We start from the raw sequence: 14,011 nt of genomic DNA, 5'->3' as shown, positions 1-14,011 counted from the left end.
GAATCATATTTGACTTTGAATAATTTAACAAATAAATTCTTCAAAAAGTCTATAAAAAAATTCAACAAGGAAAACAACGGATGCTATTTAAAAAGCAAGAGTGGGGTTGTTAACATGCGTTCACATTATAAACAAGTATTTATTTTCTTCACACATATAATTAATGTAAATCCACAAAATTAAATAAGACAGTATGTACTTCATAATGAACAATTTTTAATACTGTTTTTAAATCAATTTAATAAGACTAAATTAAAGAAACTTTTGGAATGAAACATACCAACAAAATTTCATATAATTTGCCATTAATTTATAGTTTGCTGATGTTTAAAGACTATAATTAATTTCAAACAATTAAAAATCTAATTCACTTGATATGTTACAATATGAATAAAATGTCATCATTGATGAATATATAATTTGGGAGAAAAATAAAAGATACAATATACAGTTCTTTATCCCCAAAATTTTTTTGCTGCAAAAGTTATGATACAACCGTGAAGCAGCTGACACGAACAAATACCAACTTGAGTTTTACCCGCTACACAGTTTGTTACGGATATACTATATTCAGAATTTGGGACAATAGGTGGGTTGGGGTTGGCCCTGCACAAAATAGATCAAGTTCAGAAAAATGGACACCTCCTAACAAGCAGATCATTATGAAACAGATAACTAAATGTTATCTAAATTACTGCATTTATATTGCGACTTGTACTGCCAAGCAAGTACATGCCAAAATTTTCTATTTAATTAAGAAAAAAAAAAAAAAACATAACGCATGAAGCAAAGTAGTACTAGTTAAAATGAAAAAGGATATACGTACGCTAGCTGTCAACAATAATTTAACATCCAATTCGGATTCAACAATAGAATAAAAAGATTCTCAATAAGTAGAAACTTCATAACTTAATGCAGCTACCTAAATCAGAGAGAGGAAATTACAACAACAATAATAAAATAGAAACAAAATTAACAGTATAATGAAAATTCAACTGGCACCAAGTTCTGGTGTAGACCTTAACCAACAACAGAGTACATGGAATCATTTTCAAGATCCACAAGCCTTTGGAGAAAATAATATTTTGTTTCCAGAGATATGGAAGTATACAAATCTGAAAATTCAATACAAAGACAATTTCCTGCGAAGAAATCTCTTCACAATTGGACACTTATGTAATAAACAGATATAAAGAGTTCTGATGGATTGAATTCTACAGGATATTTAAGTTTCGAAGAAGGTAAAATGGGAATTTTGCAGATCAAACAGACTTCTATGTAATTTCTTAAGAAAATAATGCAAAATAAATTGCCCGTTAACTTACATGTCTTTTGCTGACATTTTGGTAAATCCAATTGCCAAAGCATGCTCTTTACCTTCGGCCATTATTGCCTGAAAAAGAATTTACAGATTTACAAAAAATACCAAGTTAGCATCTTACCCAAACTAATACCACTATTTGGTACTTTAATTTTTTGTTTTCTTTGAAGGTGAGATGGCATTTCGTAGTTTGGTATATCTGTTAATTAAATGTGAGACGAAACCAAGAGTGAGGCTATGGTACTATGCACAGCGTGGGTTGATCTATACTATGAATCAATATCTCTGTTTTTAAAGTTCAAATAGTCAATCTAACATGATCTCCATGTGAAAATGTACTTGTTAAACAAAATTTACATTTTTCTAGGTAGGTAGAAAATCACTTGATCTAAAAATTCTAGATTATTCAAAAAGTAGTGATATTTTACCTATAAAAAAAATAGTAAGAAAAATTCTAAAAAATATAAATAATTTCATTGTACGGACCAATCTGCACTATGCATGGTACCATAGCTTCACTCATGAAACCAACATTTTAAATCAAACAAAAATAATTTCATACAATTAGCCGAAAAATGCAACCCTTGATAGAAACAATAAAAAAATTACCACAGGTCTCTCTTCCAATACTTCTTCATCCAAGGAACCACCTGGCGATGTCAGACAGGGACACATTATATTAGCCCCAGAAAGAACAAATTTTATTGCGCTTCGGTCTAAACAGGAAAATAACATATGTTATTACTTATTCAAAACAATGAAAGTAAACGTCAATTCAGGTTTACTGACTTAAATCAAGAAAATTTTGTATGCTTATAATATTTTTTTTCCAGAAACAAAATTAGGACTACGTAAAGATCAATGAAAATTATAAAATAATAAAATGAAACAAAAAGAAAAACGTACATTGGTGTAGAAGGCGCAAAGTTGGCATGTAAGGACCGTCTCGTATGTTGAAAAATAGTGGCACATTGTTCACCACAACTAAATTGAGGTGGTTTTGACTGCAAAGAACAAAACAAGAAAAAATAACAAAAAATTTAAAAGAAGAGGTTATTTCAAGCTGGCATGGAAACCCAATATTTTGTATTACTTTTAAAAAACTAAAACTAACTGATCGAGTAGCAAGAGAAAAAGGTACACAACTTGATTTTTTTTTTTTTTTTTTTTTTGAGATAAGTGGGATCATTTGCAACGATTTCCATTAATGAAACCATACAATGTTTTACTGGTACCAAACCTCTGGTAACCAAATATTGACAGTTCTGTACCTAGCTTTGCTAATCTTTATTTACAGAATGCCAAAATCTGACTTAAATCAAGCCAAATCAATTTCCATAATGGGTTCCAGGTCTCTATAGATTATTCTGTTAACATGATGTACAAAAGACACACCAGCTTAATTTAAATCTTAAATTTACCAGTCACATGTAATTTAGGTTAAAATACATGAGTAACTTTGAAACTAAATCAATAAATGCATATGTAATAAATGAAAATTGAAACAAATGATAAGAAGAAACTCACCATTTGACAACAACAAGAGGAGATCCCCCTCAGCAATGCTTTGTCGAATACTTCGCTGAACTGATGCTTTCACTTGATTCTGTGCAGATACATCTTCATAAGTGAACCTTCACATAGAAAAAAAAATAAAATTCAAGTACCAAAAGATGCCACATTAGATACATTATCAGAAATGATAACTTCATTATATAAAAACAATCAAATATTCTGATTCTGAAGCACAAAAGCAAAAGGGTAAAATAATTTGTCTGGTAAATTTCACATAAATCACTGGCAGACAGCAAGCAATCATGAATTCTTCCATTGAGAAACTGAAAAAAGATTTCACCATTCAAATTTTAGCAATATTTACGAATCCAACGAACTGTAACGATGTTAATGCCACTGATCGATAAACAATGCACTGAATAAATCCTAGTATCAGAAATTAAACCTAGTATAATATTCGCACCCAATCCTGTCACTTAAAGTTAGGAGATGAGATCGAACTCAACATAGCGAATCTCAAAATCTCAAGGCTTGAACTGTCACAAGTTGGAACGAACCAATCTGAAACCCTAGAGAGAGAGAGAGAGAGAGAGAGAGAGAGAGAGTACTTCTTAAACATGGCTGGCAGCGCGAAAGAGAAGAAGAGAGGTCGACGAAGGAAGTAAATAGCTGCTGTTTCTTTGTTGCGGTGTAGAACTGGAGAAGAGAACAGAAGAGATGTGGGCCGGTATTGTGGACCGTGGTGGGGTGGGGCGGATGCGCTTCTAAGGCTGATTCGGTTTACGAGGACCGGGATTATTTGCGGGCTCAGTGTGGTGTCTCCGCTCTACTGTGGCGTGGAGGCCAAGCGCAATTCTAATTACATACCTGCTCATGAAATGGGTTATTGGGCCGAATTCAGTCCGATTTCGCATCAAGATTTGTACAAATAACTTTAAAATTCGTGCAGATTAACATTTTCTTTTATATAGAACAAGGGGTTTAAAATTTTAAAATTTATGTATTTTTAAAAAATCTTCATTCGGATTTCAAATTTGATACTTCTCACGTGAAGAATATTGCTTGTTGCAACTAGATTAAAAGTTAGTTTTTGAAGATTTAATAAAAATATTAACCTAAAGAGGTTAATGTAAAATTATGGAGAAAGGGAATATGTTATATGTAGGGATGAGGACATTGAAGATTTAACATTTTTTTAAAGATTGATGGAGATCTAATAAGTCTTTCAAACTCATATTTTTAAAGGACTCTCATTCAGATTTTGAACTTACAACCTTTCAACAACGAAAAATATTGTCTTTTATCATTATATTAAAATCAGGTTCTTGAAGATTTATAAAAATACTAACTTAAAGGGGTTAATGTAAAATTGTGGAGGAAAGGAATATGTTATATCTAGGGAGGAGGAGCGCAAAAACAAGAAAAATAAAATAGAAAGATATTGAAAAGGAAAATAAGGGGGAACTTCATGTATATCCATCAAAAATTTTAAAATTATGTATTTTCCCCACTGAAATTCATAATATTATATTTACCCTTCTAAAATTCAAAAACTCATAAATTCATCAATTTATTGACTTTTCTATTAAAACTCATTTTATATTTATATAGTACCATTTAATCCTTTATTGAAAAATATAAAAATATGTGTAAGAAAAATGTTCTGACTTCTAAATGATCAGTTTCTAAGGATATGGTTCATTTATCTACTTCTAATGCGTATAAAGTGGTATTTAGGCATACAATTGTATGCATCACAACAAAATGAACTATTTGCTATCACAACCGATCAATTAAACGACCGGATATTTCTCATAAACATGCTGCATTTTTTTCATAAAATGTATAATACGTACTTTATAAATTTAAAATGAGTTTTAATAAAAATGTCAATAAATTGGGTAAATTTATGAGTTTTTGAAATCTCAAAGGGTAAATCTGATGTTAAAATAAATGATTTGTACTATGCTGAGTGCGCAGTACTTATCACGTAAATCCCATGGTTATATGAATTTTGGCACCAAAACTGCCACAAATTATTCTGGACCATACTATCTATCTTGGTTTAGGCAACATTCTCAGATCAATTTGCTTCAAAAGAATGCTCGACCCTGCATAAAAGAAAAAATGTCATGTAGTCTAGTTGAGAATGTTACTGATATATCCTCTGGCAGCACTTATCCAACACAATTGCCCTTAGAAAAAAATGGTAAATATCAGTTGAATCCATAATTTAAATTAATAGGGGTTTAGGAAATAAGCATCACTCAAGTGTGTTTAAATACAACAGGTATCAAATTTGTGTCAAGACGTGCGTTGGATGAAAATCCATGGTTCTGAAACTTGGAATTGGAATCGGAAATAGATGAATCAGTCGAAATCGGAAGAATCGGGTGAAACTCAAATCAGACCTGACTGATACCATGTTGACTCAGCCGAATTTCCAAACCATGTGAAAATCAAAGCACATCCAACGATGATATATTGAATGAGAGCACATTATAGATAAGTGTATATTGCAATTAAAGCACCATACCTCACTTGGGGAATAAAATCCAAAATATCGCTGCACGAATGGAAAGCATAATTTCCCCAGTTGTTGTTCTTTTGTCCAATATAATTGCTTCATCCTTTTATTGAAAGTGCCTTGCTCCCTTTTGAAATTTGGAATGCACTAACAAAGAGAGAAATAAACAAATCAATTCAGCACATACGCTAACAAAGAGAGAAATGCAAAAATACAGCCAGCTGATGAGAGATGCAAATCAATTCAGCACTCATGTCAAATTGGGCTCTAAACCTGCATGTGCAGTATCCCATCTCTTGACCAAAAAATAAAATAAAATAATAATAATAATAATAAAGACAAATTAAAATGCAATAAAACATGAAAATTAAGATAGGTTTTAGGTCTAACCACACATCAAATAATATAGGAAGTTAAAGTTTATTACACTTTCTTGTATCCAGTTCTTGATTAATTCCAAATTAGTTTGATTCTTGTCGTTCTTTCTAAATTCGTGCATTCTATTGTTCAAAAGAACTTGGCTATGTAAAAATGATCATTTATTATTCACTGCTCGATAGCCTAGAACGATTGACCCGTTCCTTCTTCTCGTGTTGCACTGTTGACCGAGTCAAAATTGGCTATGACTAGTACTCCCAAATTAGTCTCTGCACTTTTTGATTGTGATGTTGATCCAGCACTTTCTGGTTCAGCTTCTCTATCATCTTGGGGGTTGTCAATAGGATTCAACTGCCAATGAACATTAGACACGAGAAAGGTAAGCTAGGATTGTTCTACAGGATTTTATACTGGACATTAGTATATTATAAGCTGTTTGGTCCTGCAAAAAACCAAAAATATTCCAGGCTTGAGCATTAGTATAATGGATTCTTTTGCAACTTCCAGTATATTTTTTCTATGCTTTGTGAATCAATCAAGGGTTGAGCATATATGGAATTTCGGAAAATATATGCAAGATGGTACTGGTTGGGTCTGCTATTAATAAATATACTTTGAAGGGTCTAACATCTAAATTATCTAACAACATAATTTATTTAAAATGTTGTACCCAGACCTCGTAGTAAGTGATGCTGTTTCTCTGGCACCAGTCTCTCATCAAAGGACAATCACCAATGGTAATATGGGGCCTGAATTGGAGGCTATCAGTAGCAGGAGAGATGCATATGTTCGTACAGTGTAGTAGTTCCACAGTTTTCAGTTTCATCAGTCATTGAAAACCTTCCAACACAGCCAGCCTTGGGCACTTCTTTATCACAAGAACCTTGAGAGTGCTCGAATGGTTTTGAACTGATAAATTCGGCAAGGAGCTCAGCATGTCACAAGAATCTAGTTCCAAGAACTTGAGTGATAGTGGCAGTGTTTTATCCTTCCAATTGCATATCTCTGGACAGTATGATATGCTCAAGCGCTCGAGGTGGTTGAGATTATCCAGCCCTGTCACTGATATGACCTTTCTGCATCTCAGCATGTCTTCAGTATCACCAACGAAGCCAAATTTAGCATTATACATTGAAAGTTCACCCCAACTGATGGTGTTAATGATTCCACTTGTTGAAAATCTTCATTGATTAAGAACAGTGTAAAGGGGCTTTCTAGAAGTGGAATTGTGGAATTGACTGATGCACGTGAGAGATCGATCTCATTATTCCCAAACAAATTCAACATTTCAATCGTTGTTTCTCTCTGTTGCATGAGTAAAACAGATTAGCGTAATTAAATAATATAAACTAATTTGTAAAACATATTAGTGTAATTAAAGAATGTAGAGTAATGAAAAGGTTATAAAATGCTCATGACATGGTGATTATTTACCTGATAGACATATCTTTTGCCCAAATCCATTCTGGGACAGTCATAAATTTCAGCCCTCTGGGTCATGGACTGTAACAAATTCTTCAGAGGAAACTGGAGAAGAGGACAGTATGATATTCACAAGTTTAACAATGCTGTTTGTAATTCAGGACAATCCTCAAGTTTAACCCAATGAATTGAGGTGAGCACTGGACAGTGAAAGATATCGACCATTTGAATACTAGATTGTAAAGAAAAAATGATTTCCTGAATACCGCAGTAAGCTATCTTCAGTTTCTTGATTCTTGATGAAATAGTTGGGAGTACTATTTTTGGGCAACATTCAAAAGTAACTTCCTCAACATAATTTAAGCCCCCATCACTCCAATTAATCAAGATTAGTTCTGCACAGTTTGAGATTGTTAGGTTCTCAGATACTGATTGCATCATGATTTCACGAAAGCCACAGTCAGTTATCTTCAATTTCAAGGTTCCAACAGGAATGGCTACGAGTTCCAATTTGGGACAATATTCAAATCTAACTTCTCTAACATTATTTAAGCCTTTGTCCCTCCAATAAATCGATATTAGCTCTAAACAGTTTGAGATTGTTAGATTCATAAAGACTGACTGGAACATGATTTCACGAAAGCCACACTCATGTATCTTCAATAACAATATGCCAACTGGAATAGTTATGAGTTCCAATTTTGGGCAATATTCAAAACTAACCACTCTAATAGAATTTAAGCTCCCATCCCTCCATTTGATCAAGTTTAGCTCTAGACAGTTTGAGATGGATATGTTCTCAGTTATTGATCCGAATATAATTTCACGAAAGCCACACTTGTGTACCTTCAATCTTCTTATTATTGATGGACATGTTAGGAGTTCCACTTTTGGGCAGTATTCAATGTTAACTTCTGCAATAGATTTCAGGCCCATGTCCCTCCAATTAATCGAGATTAGCTCTAAACAGTTTGAAATGATTAGGTTCTCAGATCTTGATGGCAAGATTATTTCACGAAAGCCACATTTTTTAATCTTCAACATCTTAAGTTCTTCTGGAATGATTGGAAATATCCATAATTTAGGGCAACAATCAACTGTAATACTCTTAATAGCCGGTAGTTTGTGAATGTTTGCAAATTTGTATAATTCTGGGCAATCTCGAACTGAAATTTTCACAAGAGCAGGTAAGTCACTCCCCGTGGAATGAATAGAGATAAGATCTGGACAATTAGAGATCGAAACATTTTGAATCTTAGATTCTGACGAGAACTGAAGTTCATGACAACCGCATTGTTTTACCAGCATCACTCTAACTTCCTGTGGAATTGTTGTGATTTTCCATAATTTTGGACAATTTTCTATAATGAGTTTTCTAAGACAGGGAAAGTCACCATCATGTGCCTGCCACTCCACCAAATTGAGTGTGTTTCTCAATGAGAGCAGTTCAAGTGATGGGTAACTAGGTTCCTTGGGTTGCTTGGAAGAACCATATTCTGCCAACAATGAATATATGTTGCATCCATCTCCCATATTTCTAACACGAAACCTACCTGATAGTTTTAGAAATCTAAGATATGGCAGTCGACCAAATGGTGGTAAGAAGTTAGGCTCGGTCCGGAAGTTTATAGTAAGAGCTATCAGTTTCGGAAGTAATGGATTAAGTAACCATGCAAGAAGGGAAAGCTCGCCCTCCATAATTTAATATTACAAGCTCTGTGAGGTTACCATGAGGTTGGAGGCTCTGGAGTACAACATCCTGTATCTTTTCATCATTCTCATTCTTTACATTCTTACTTGAACGGACATTTAAATGGAGATGGAGTTCTTTAGCTTTGCAATTCACCATACTGTGATCTTCCTGAAAGTCTAAAATTAACTCGTGTAAATTTAGCTTTGATGCAAGATTGGCATTTTTGGAGCACTCCACGTCATGGATGTCTCTGAGCCCTGATATCCACAACAACCCGCTAAGCTTATTCATATTCTTAAGCTCTCCCAAATTCATGCCATGATCCATGACACTAAAATGTCCATTCAAAGGTTTAAGAGTTGTTAATTTTCCAATCCCAGATGGCATGCTGATAAGAGAGACAGGTAAATCTAGAACCCGTAGCCTAGTTAACTGCTCTATGCCTCTTGGTAGCTCTTTAAGTTTTGCACAATATCTTAATGATAATGTACGCAAGTTACGAAGCAGGAAGATGGATTCAGGCAACTGCTGGATTTCACCACTACTCAGCTGAAAGTACCGAAGGTTAATAAGGTTTTTGATGTTTTCAGGAAGCTCACGAAGATAAAAGCTATTCAGATCCAAAGTTTGAAGGTTGTAAAGAAGACATAAAGTTTCAGGAAGCGTTTCCATCGGAGAATATTTAACAGAAAGGTAGGGCAAATGTTTCAACATGCCGAGTGTATTTGGCAACAAGGAATACCTCAACTGAAGAGCTCTCGCACAAACAATCTCGGAGAAGATTGCTAACTCAAAGTTCTGACTTCTTGGATATTCCTTTACAAATGTTCTAACAGACCAGTAGTTAATAGGTGCTAAAAGAGAACTCAAAAATTGATCTTGTTTTGTTACGTACAGATGGTATACTTCGCATGGACCATTGTAGTGTTGGTCATTTTCTAAAACAGGTCAGTATGCTTCTTGCGAAATGGATCTTGCTAGATCATGTATTAAATCATGCAATAAGTACCCAGTGAAAGACCCACAATTAACAAGTGATCTGCTTTGCAATTCATCGAAGTACTCGTTTCCAATCTCTTCCAATGTTTTCAATTTCCTTGTATTGCCATTAATATAGCCTTGTGCCATCCAGAACCTAACCACCATGTCTTTTTCAAATGGCGTATCTTTCGGGAACATGGATAAATAAAGGAAACATGGCTTAAGATGTCGTGGCAATTTCTGGTAACTTAACTGTAATGCTTGTATAATCTCTCCAGTCTCATCTATTTTTGATATATCACTCTCCAAAATTTCTCTCCATTTCTCTTCATCCATTTCATGTCGGAGAATGCCTCCAAGTGCCTTTATGGCCAAAGGTGAGCCTTTGCACTTTTTGACAATACCACAACCAATCTTCTGTAGATTTACATTTTCATTTGTCTCCTTACTACCAAAAGCAAAATGCTTAAACAGTGACCAACAATTTCCCTCAGGTAATGAACCCAATTGAAAAGGTGATGTTGTCTGCATGATCGTAGCAACCAAGGTATTGCGAGTAGTTGTCAAAATTCTTACAAATTTAGCACCAAAAAAACCAACCCGAAAGCGCTCCCACGAGTTTCTTTTTTCATTCCAAACATCATCTAGCACGAGAAACAAGGCAATACCTCTTATCTTTCCCTTGAGAACATCTTGAAGTTTGCTTAGTTCAAAGGACTCACAAGGGTTGTCACTCACCGAGTCAATAATAGCTTTGGATAGCCGCACTAGATCAAAATCTTCAGATACAGATATCCAACATCTCTTGTTAAAAAACTGACAAATCCTAGAGTCATTGTAAACAAGCTGGGCAAGCGTGGTCTTACCGAACCCACTCATTCCAACAATGGGAATAACCATAAAATCAGGACCATTTGAAGGTTTCAAGAGGCTAATGATCTTCTCTTTCTCCTCCTCCCTACCAAAAATAGCTCTCTTGTCCATATGGGAGCTGGTCTGTGGACAAATTTATGGATCCCTAACTACCCGGGTCCCATCCTCCTCCCTGAAATGAAGATCCCTACGTGCATTTGAAATCTCTTCAAACCTCTCTCTTATACCCTTGATTTGTTCATCCATGCCATCTGGAATCGACGCCTTGGTAATAGTAAATGAATAAGAAGCAAGGGGGGTTGATGTGTACATCTCAACAAATTTTCTCTTAGTCCCTGTAGATTTGTATATCAAAATTTCTCTTAGTATCCCCATAATTATTTAAAAAATAAAAAAAATATATTCTCTTAGTCTTTTACATATTCATTGAGAAGTCAATAAAAATCTAACACAAGGGTTACCCAAGGATAATTTTAGGTTTTCTATTTTTTTACCTTTGCGTTGTTTTGTATGGAGTGCATAAGTTTTTTTTTTTTTTCTTTAAAATTACTTTGTGGTCGAGGCTACCAAGGTGAGTGTAGTAAAATAAAATGAGCATTAATTACAACTTATACGACAACATTCATAGAAAAAATTAAATTCAACATACAACACAGCTACTTTGTTCTTCTGCATTGATGTTGTTTCTCAACAGTATTGCCCATAGTAGGAAATATTGGCCGATACCGATCCGGATTGGCCGATACGTATCGATATAGCCCGACAATGATCCGATACCAAGCCGACATTCGAGAATTTTGTGTTTTTCGTCCAATTTCTGCTATTTTGGTCCGATTCTAGTCATTATTCGTCTAAAAACTTGAACCCATGATTGATTAAATAAAGTATAAACTATGCACATGCTGAAATAGAGAAATATGAACCCGTGATTAAAGATGTTAACAATATTTCATTTGGTTCTACAATGTCTTTTTTGTTGTTGTGGATAACAATATCCCAATTTTTATTATAATACAAATGACGATGAAGTGATCCAGCCAGCACGATATAGTTTCTGGCAGTGAAAGAGTGTGTTTATAGTTTTAATACTTGTATTAGTGGATTATTTGATTGTAATTATTTATCTAAACATAAATTATTGACAAATTAATTTTTTATTAATTTTTTTTCTCCTTTTTAGTGTAAAACAAGATTCTGACCAAAAAATCCGATTTTCCGATCCGAATCGGTCGATACCAGCCGATACCCTGATCCCAGATCAGTATCGGCTGGGATCGATCCCGATCCCGATATCAATATTTCCTACTATGGTATTGCCTCTACATCCCCCTTCGTGTGATACTCTCTCTGCCAGCAACTCTGCTTGCAGGTTGAGTATACAAGGGTTAAAGTCCCAAAGCTATAATCTTTTTTAGGCAATGAGGATGCACAATTGTGATATTTCAGTTGCATTCTATCATCTAACCACTTAGGCACTATGCCAGTAAAGTTAAATGCATAGAAGGAAAAATTAGAATCAGAATCAGTCACTTCAGCAGATAATCGGTTAGAATCAACCGAATCTGATTGAAAACTCAGATATTTTTGACAGAAGCTTGTTTTGTACTCGGTTTGATTTGATATTTGGTTTTAGACTTAATTTGAGCTTATTTAAGACTTAATTTGAGCTTATTTAAGACTACAAGGACTTGTATGTGATTTTAGAAAACCGCCAAACGGTTTATTGGGTTAAAAACAAAGAAATATATGATATATAAAAATAATAGTGATAATATTAAGATTTTTTAAAAAAAAAAAATCAGATTTAGGGATTTCTTTATTGGGCGCATAAATAGATATCTTTAATAGCCCTAACCCAATTGAAAAAAAAAAATCCCTAAATCTCCTCACTAAAACTGATGCACAATACCCCCTTAACCCTCTGACTGAATAGGTCCCACTCAAGACAGGTGGGCCATCTCGTTCTGACGAGGGGCCCTTGATGATCTGAGAACCAGCTTTCTTCTCCAATTAGCAGTTTGATCTAGTCAAATAACAGATTTCACACCGAAATCCGACTTGAGGTCGTAGCACTTCGTTTTTTTATGAAAAATTGCTACAAATAATCAGAATCAACGTCAAGAATCGATCCACAGAAGAAGAATCAACGAATAATCGCTTGACTCGGCCTGTTTGAACCGGTTTTTCGCTGAAAAATCGCGTACCAAGGAACTCGATACAAAATCGGATGGCCGACGGCTGATTCCGGTCCGACTGGGCCGATTCCGGTTTGACTCAGCCGATTTTTCCTTCTATGGATAAATGTTAAACAACTAAACTCACATGAGCTAGCATACATACATGAAAGCTGATAAGACAACAGTGTGGTAAATTTAGCTAGGTTTCCGTACACCGATGAAATAGTCATCAGACCTTTCATCGAACATCTTGTGTGCAATAATTGAAGTACCAAAAGATATAATTAAAAGCATACCCCCGTCCCTATGGTAGGCCTCGATAGCAGCATCTCCGCTCTCCACTATGGATCTGAGCACCTCGTAGTAGAAGTCGTCGAGCACATCCTCTGCTTGGTAGGCCACACCTCTCAGCTCCGCCAGCCACAGACGAACAGAGCTGTCGTGTATTTCCCTCTCTTCAGCATCCTGTTGAACGGCCTGGATCCACTCAAGCATCCGACTCAGCTTCTCCAAATCCTCTCTGACACTTTTGTCGCGATCGGTAACAGGGGAAGTGGTGCCCCGAATGGCCTCGAGGAGCTTGGTGGAGAGGGATTGGAGGGAATAAAACAGTCCAGATGCCATTAAATTGAATCTCTCTCTCTAGTCTCTACTCTGTATACTGGTGTATGTCTATGGGCATTTCTCAAGAAAAGGAAAAACAAAGACTAGACTTGTGCAAATTGATTGAAATTGCTTCAGCGGAGTCATGGAGTTGGTAAACAACCCGTGGGTTTATTTACTGTGTCACACACCGCATAGGAAATCATGCTGCAGGTTCGGGACAGCTATTATTTATTTTTTCACTTCTAAGTTATAATTATTACAACGGACTATATATTGTTGTTCTTCTCTTGCCACACCAGATCAAGTCCCCGCCCATATGGCACGACCACATGGCAACTTGAACAGGTTGGTGAACACTATCTAATAAAAAAGAGGAGGGTTCCACTGCCTCCATTTTTCATGCCTCAATTAAACCTCCAAATCTCAACCGTTTATCAATTATTTGATCAACGGACCTGATCAGAAAACGCTTCAGTGATAAAATTTGTTCAAATCGTCTCCATTTCTCTTCCAATTAG

General features: G+C 35.1%; 2 protein-coding genes and 1 pseudogene across 3 annotated transcripts; all 3 read right to left on the bottom strand.

Annotated features, from left to right (window-relative positions):
- Positions 1 to 82: 82 nt before the first annotated feature.
- Positions 83 to 3,470, bottom strand: LOC144554614 (uncharacterized; annotated as a pseudogene). The gene is made up of 6 exons (XR_013511666.1): positions 3,445 to 3,470; positions 2,849 to 2,955; positions 2,228 to 2,325; positions 1,931 to 2,037; positions 1,326 to 1,393; positions 83 to 606 (listed from the first exon to the last, which is right to left on the bottom strand). The product of XR_013511666.1 is annotated as an uncharacterized LOC144554614 (transcript).
- Positions 3,471 to 7,300: 3,830 nt separating this feature from the next.
- LOC144553765 (uncharacterized) lies at positions 7,301 to 8,696 on the bottom strand. The gene is made up of 2 exons (XM_078301964.1): positions 7,509 to 8,696; positions 7,301 to 7,309 (listed from the first exon to the last, which is right to left on the bottom strand). The coding sequence occupies exons 1-2, from the start codon at positions 8,694 to 8,696 to the stop codon at positions 7,301 to 7,303; spliced, it is 1,197 nt and encodes a 398-aa protein (XP_078158090.1).
- A 2,149-nt stretch (positions 8,697 to 10,845) lies between these two features.
- On the bottom strand, positions 10,846 to 13,511 carry LOC144553764 (uncharacterized). The gene is made up of 2 exons (XM_078301963.1): positions 13,184 to 13,511; positions 10,846 to 11,045 (listed from the first exon to the last, which is right to left on the bottom strand). Exons 1-2 carry the CDS (start codon positions 13,509 to 13,511, stop codon positions 10,846 to 10,848), a joined length of 528 nt encoding a protein of 175 aa, XP_078158089.1.
- Between the last annotated feature and the right edge of the window lie 500 nt (positions 13,512 to 14,011).

Source organism: Carex rostrata, chromosome 5 (genome assembly GCF_964058835.1).
Source record: "Carex rostrata chromosome 5, lpCarRost1.2, whole genome shotgun sequence".
Taxonomy (NCBI): Eukaryota; Viridiplantae; Streptophyta; class Magnoliopsida; order Poales; family Cyperaceae; genus Carex; species Carex rostrata.
This window is presented reverse-complemented; position numbering and strand designations above follow the sequence as displayed.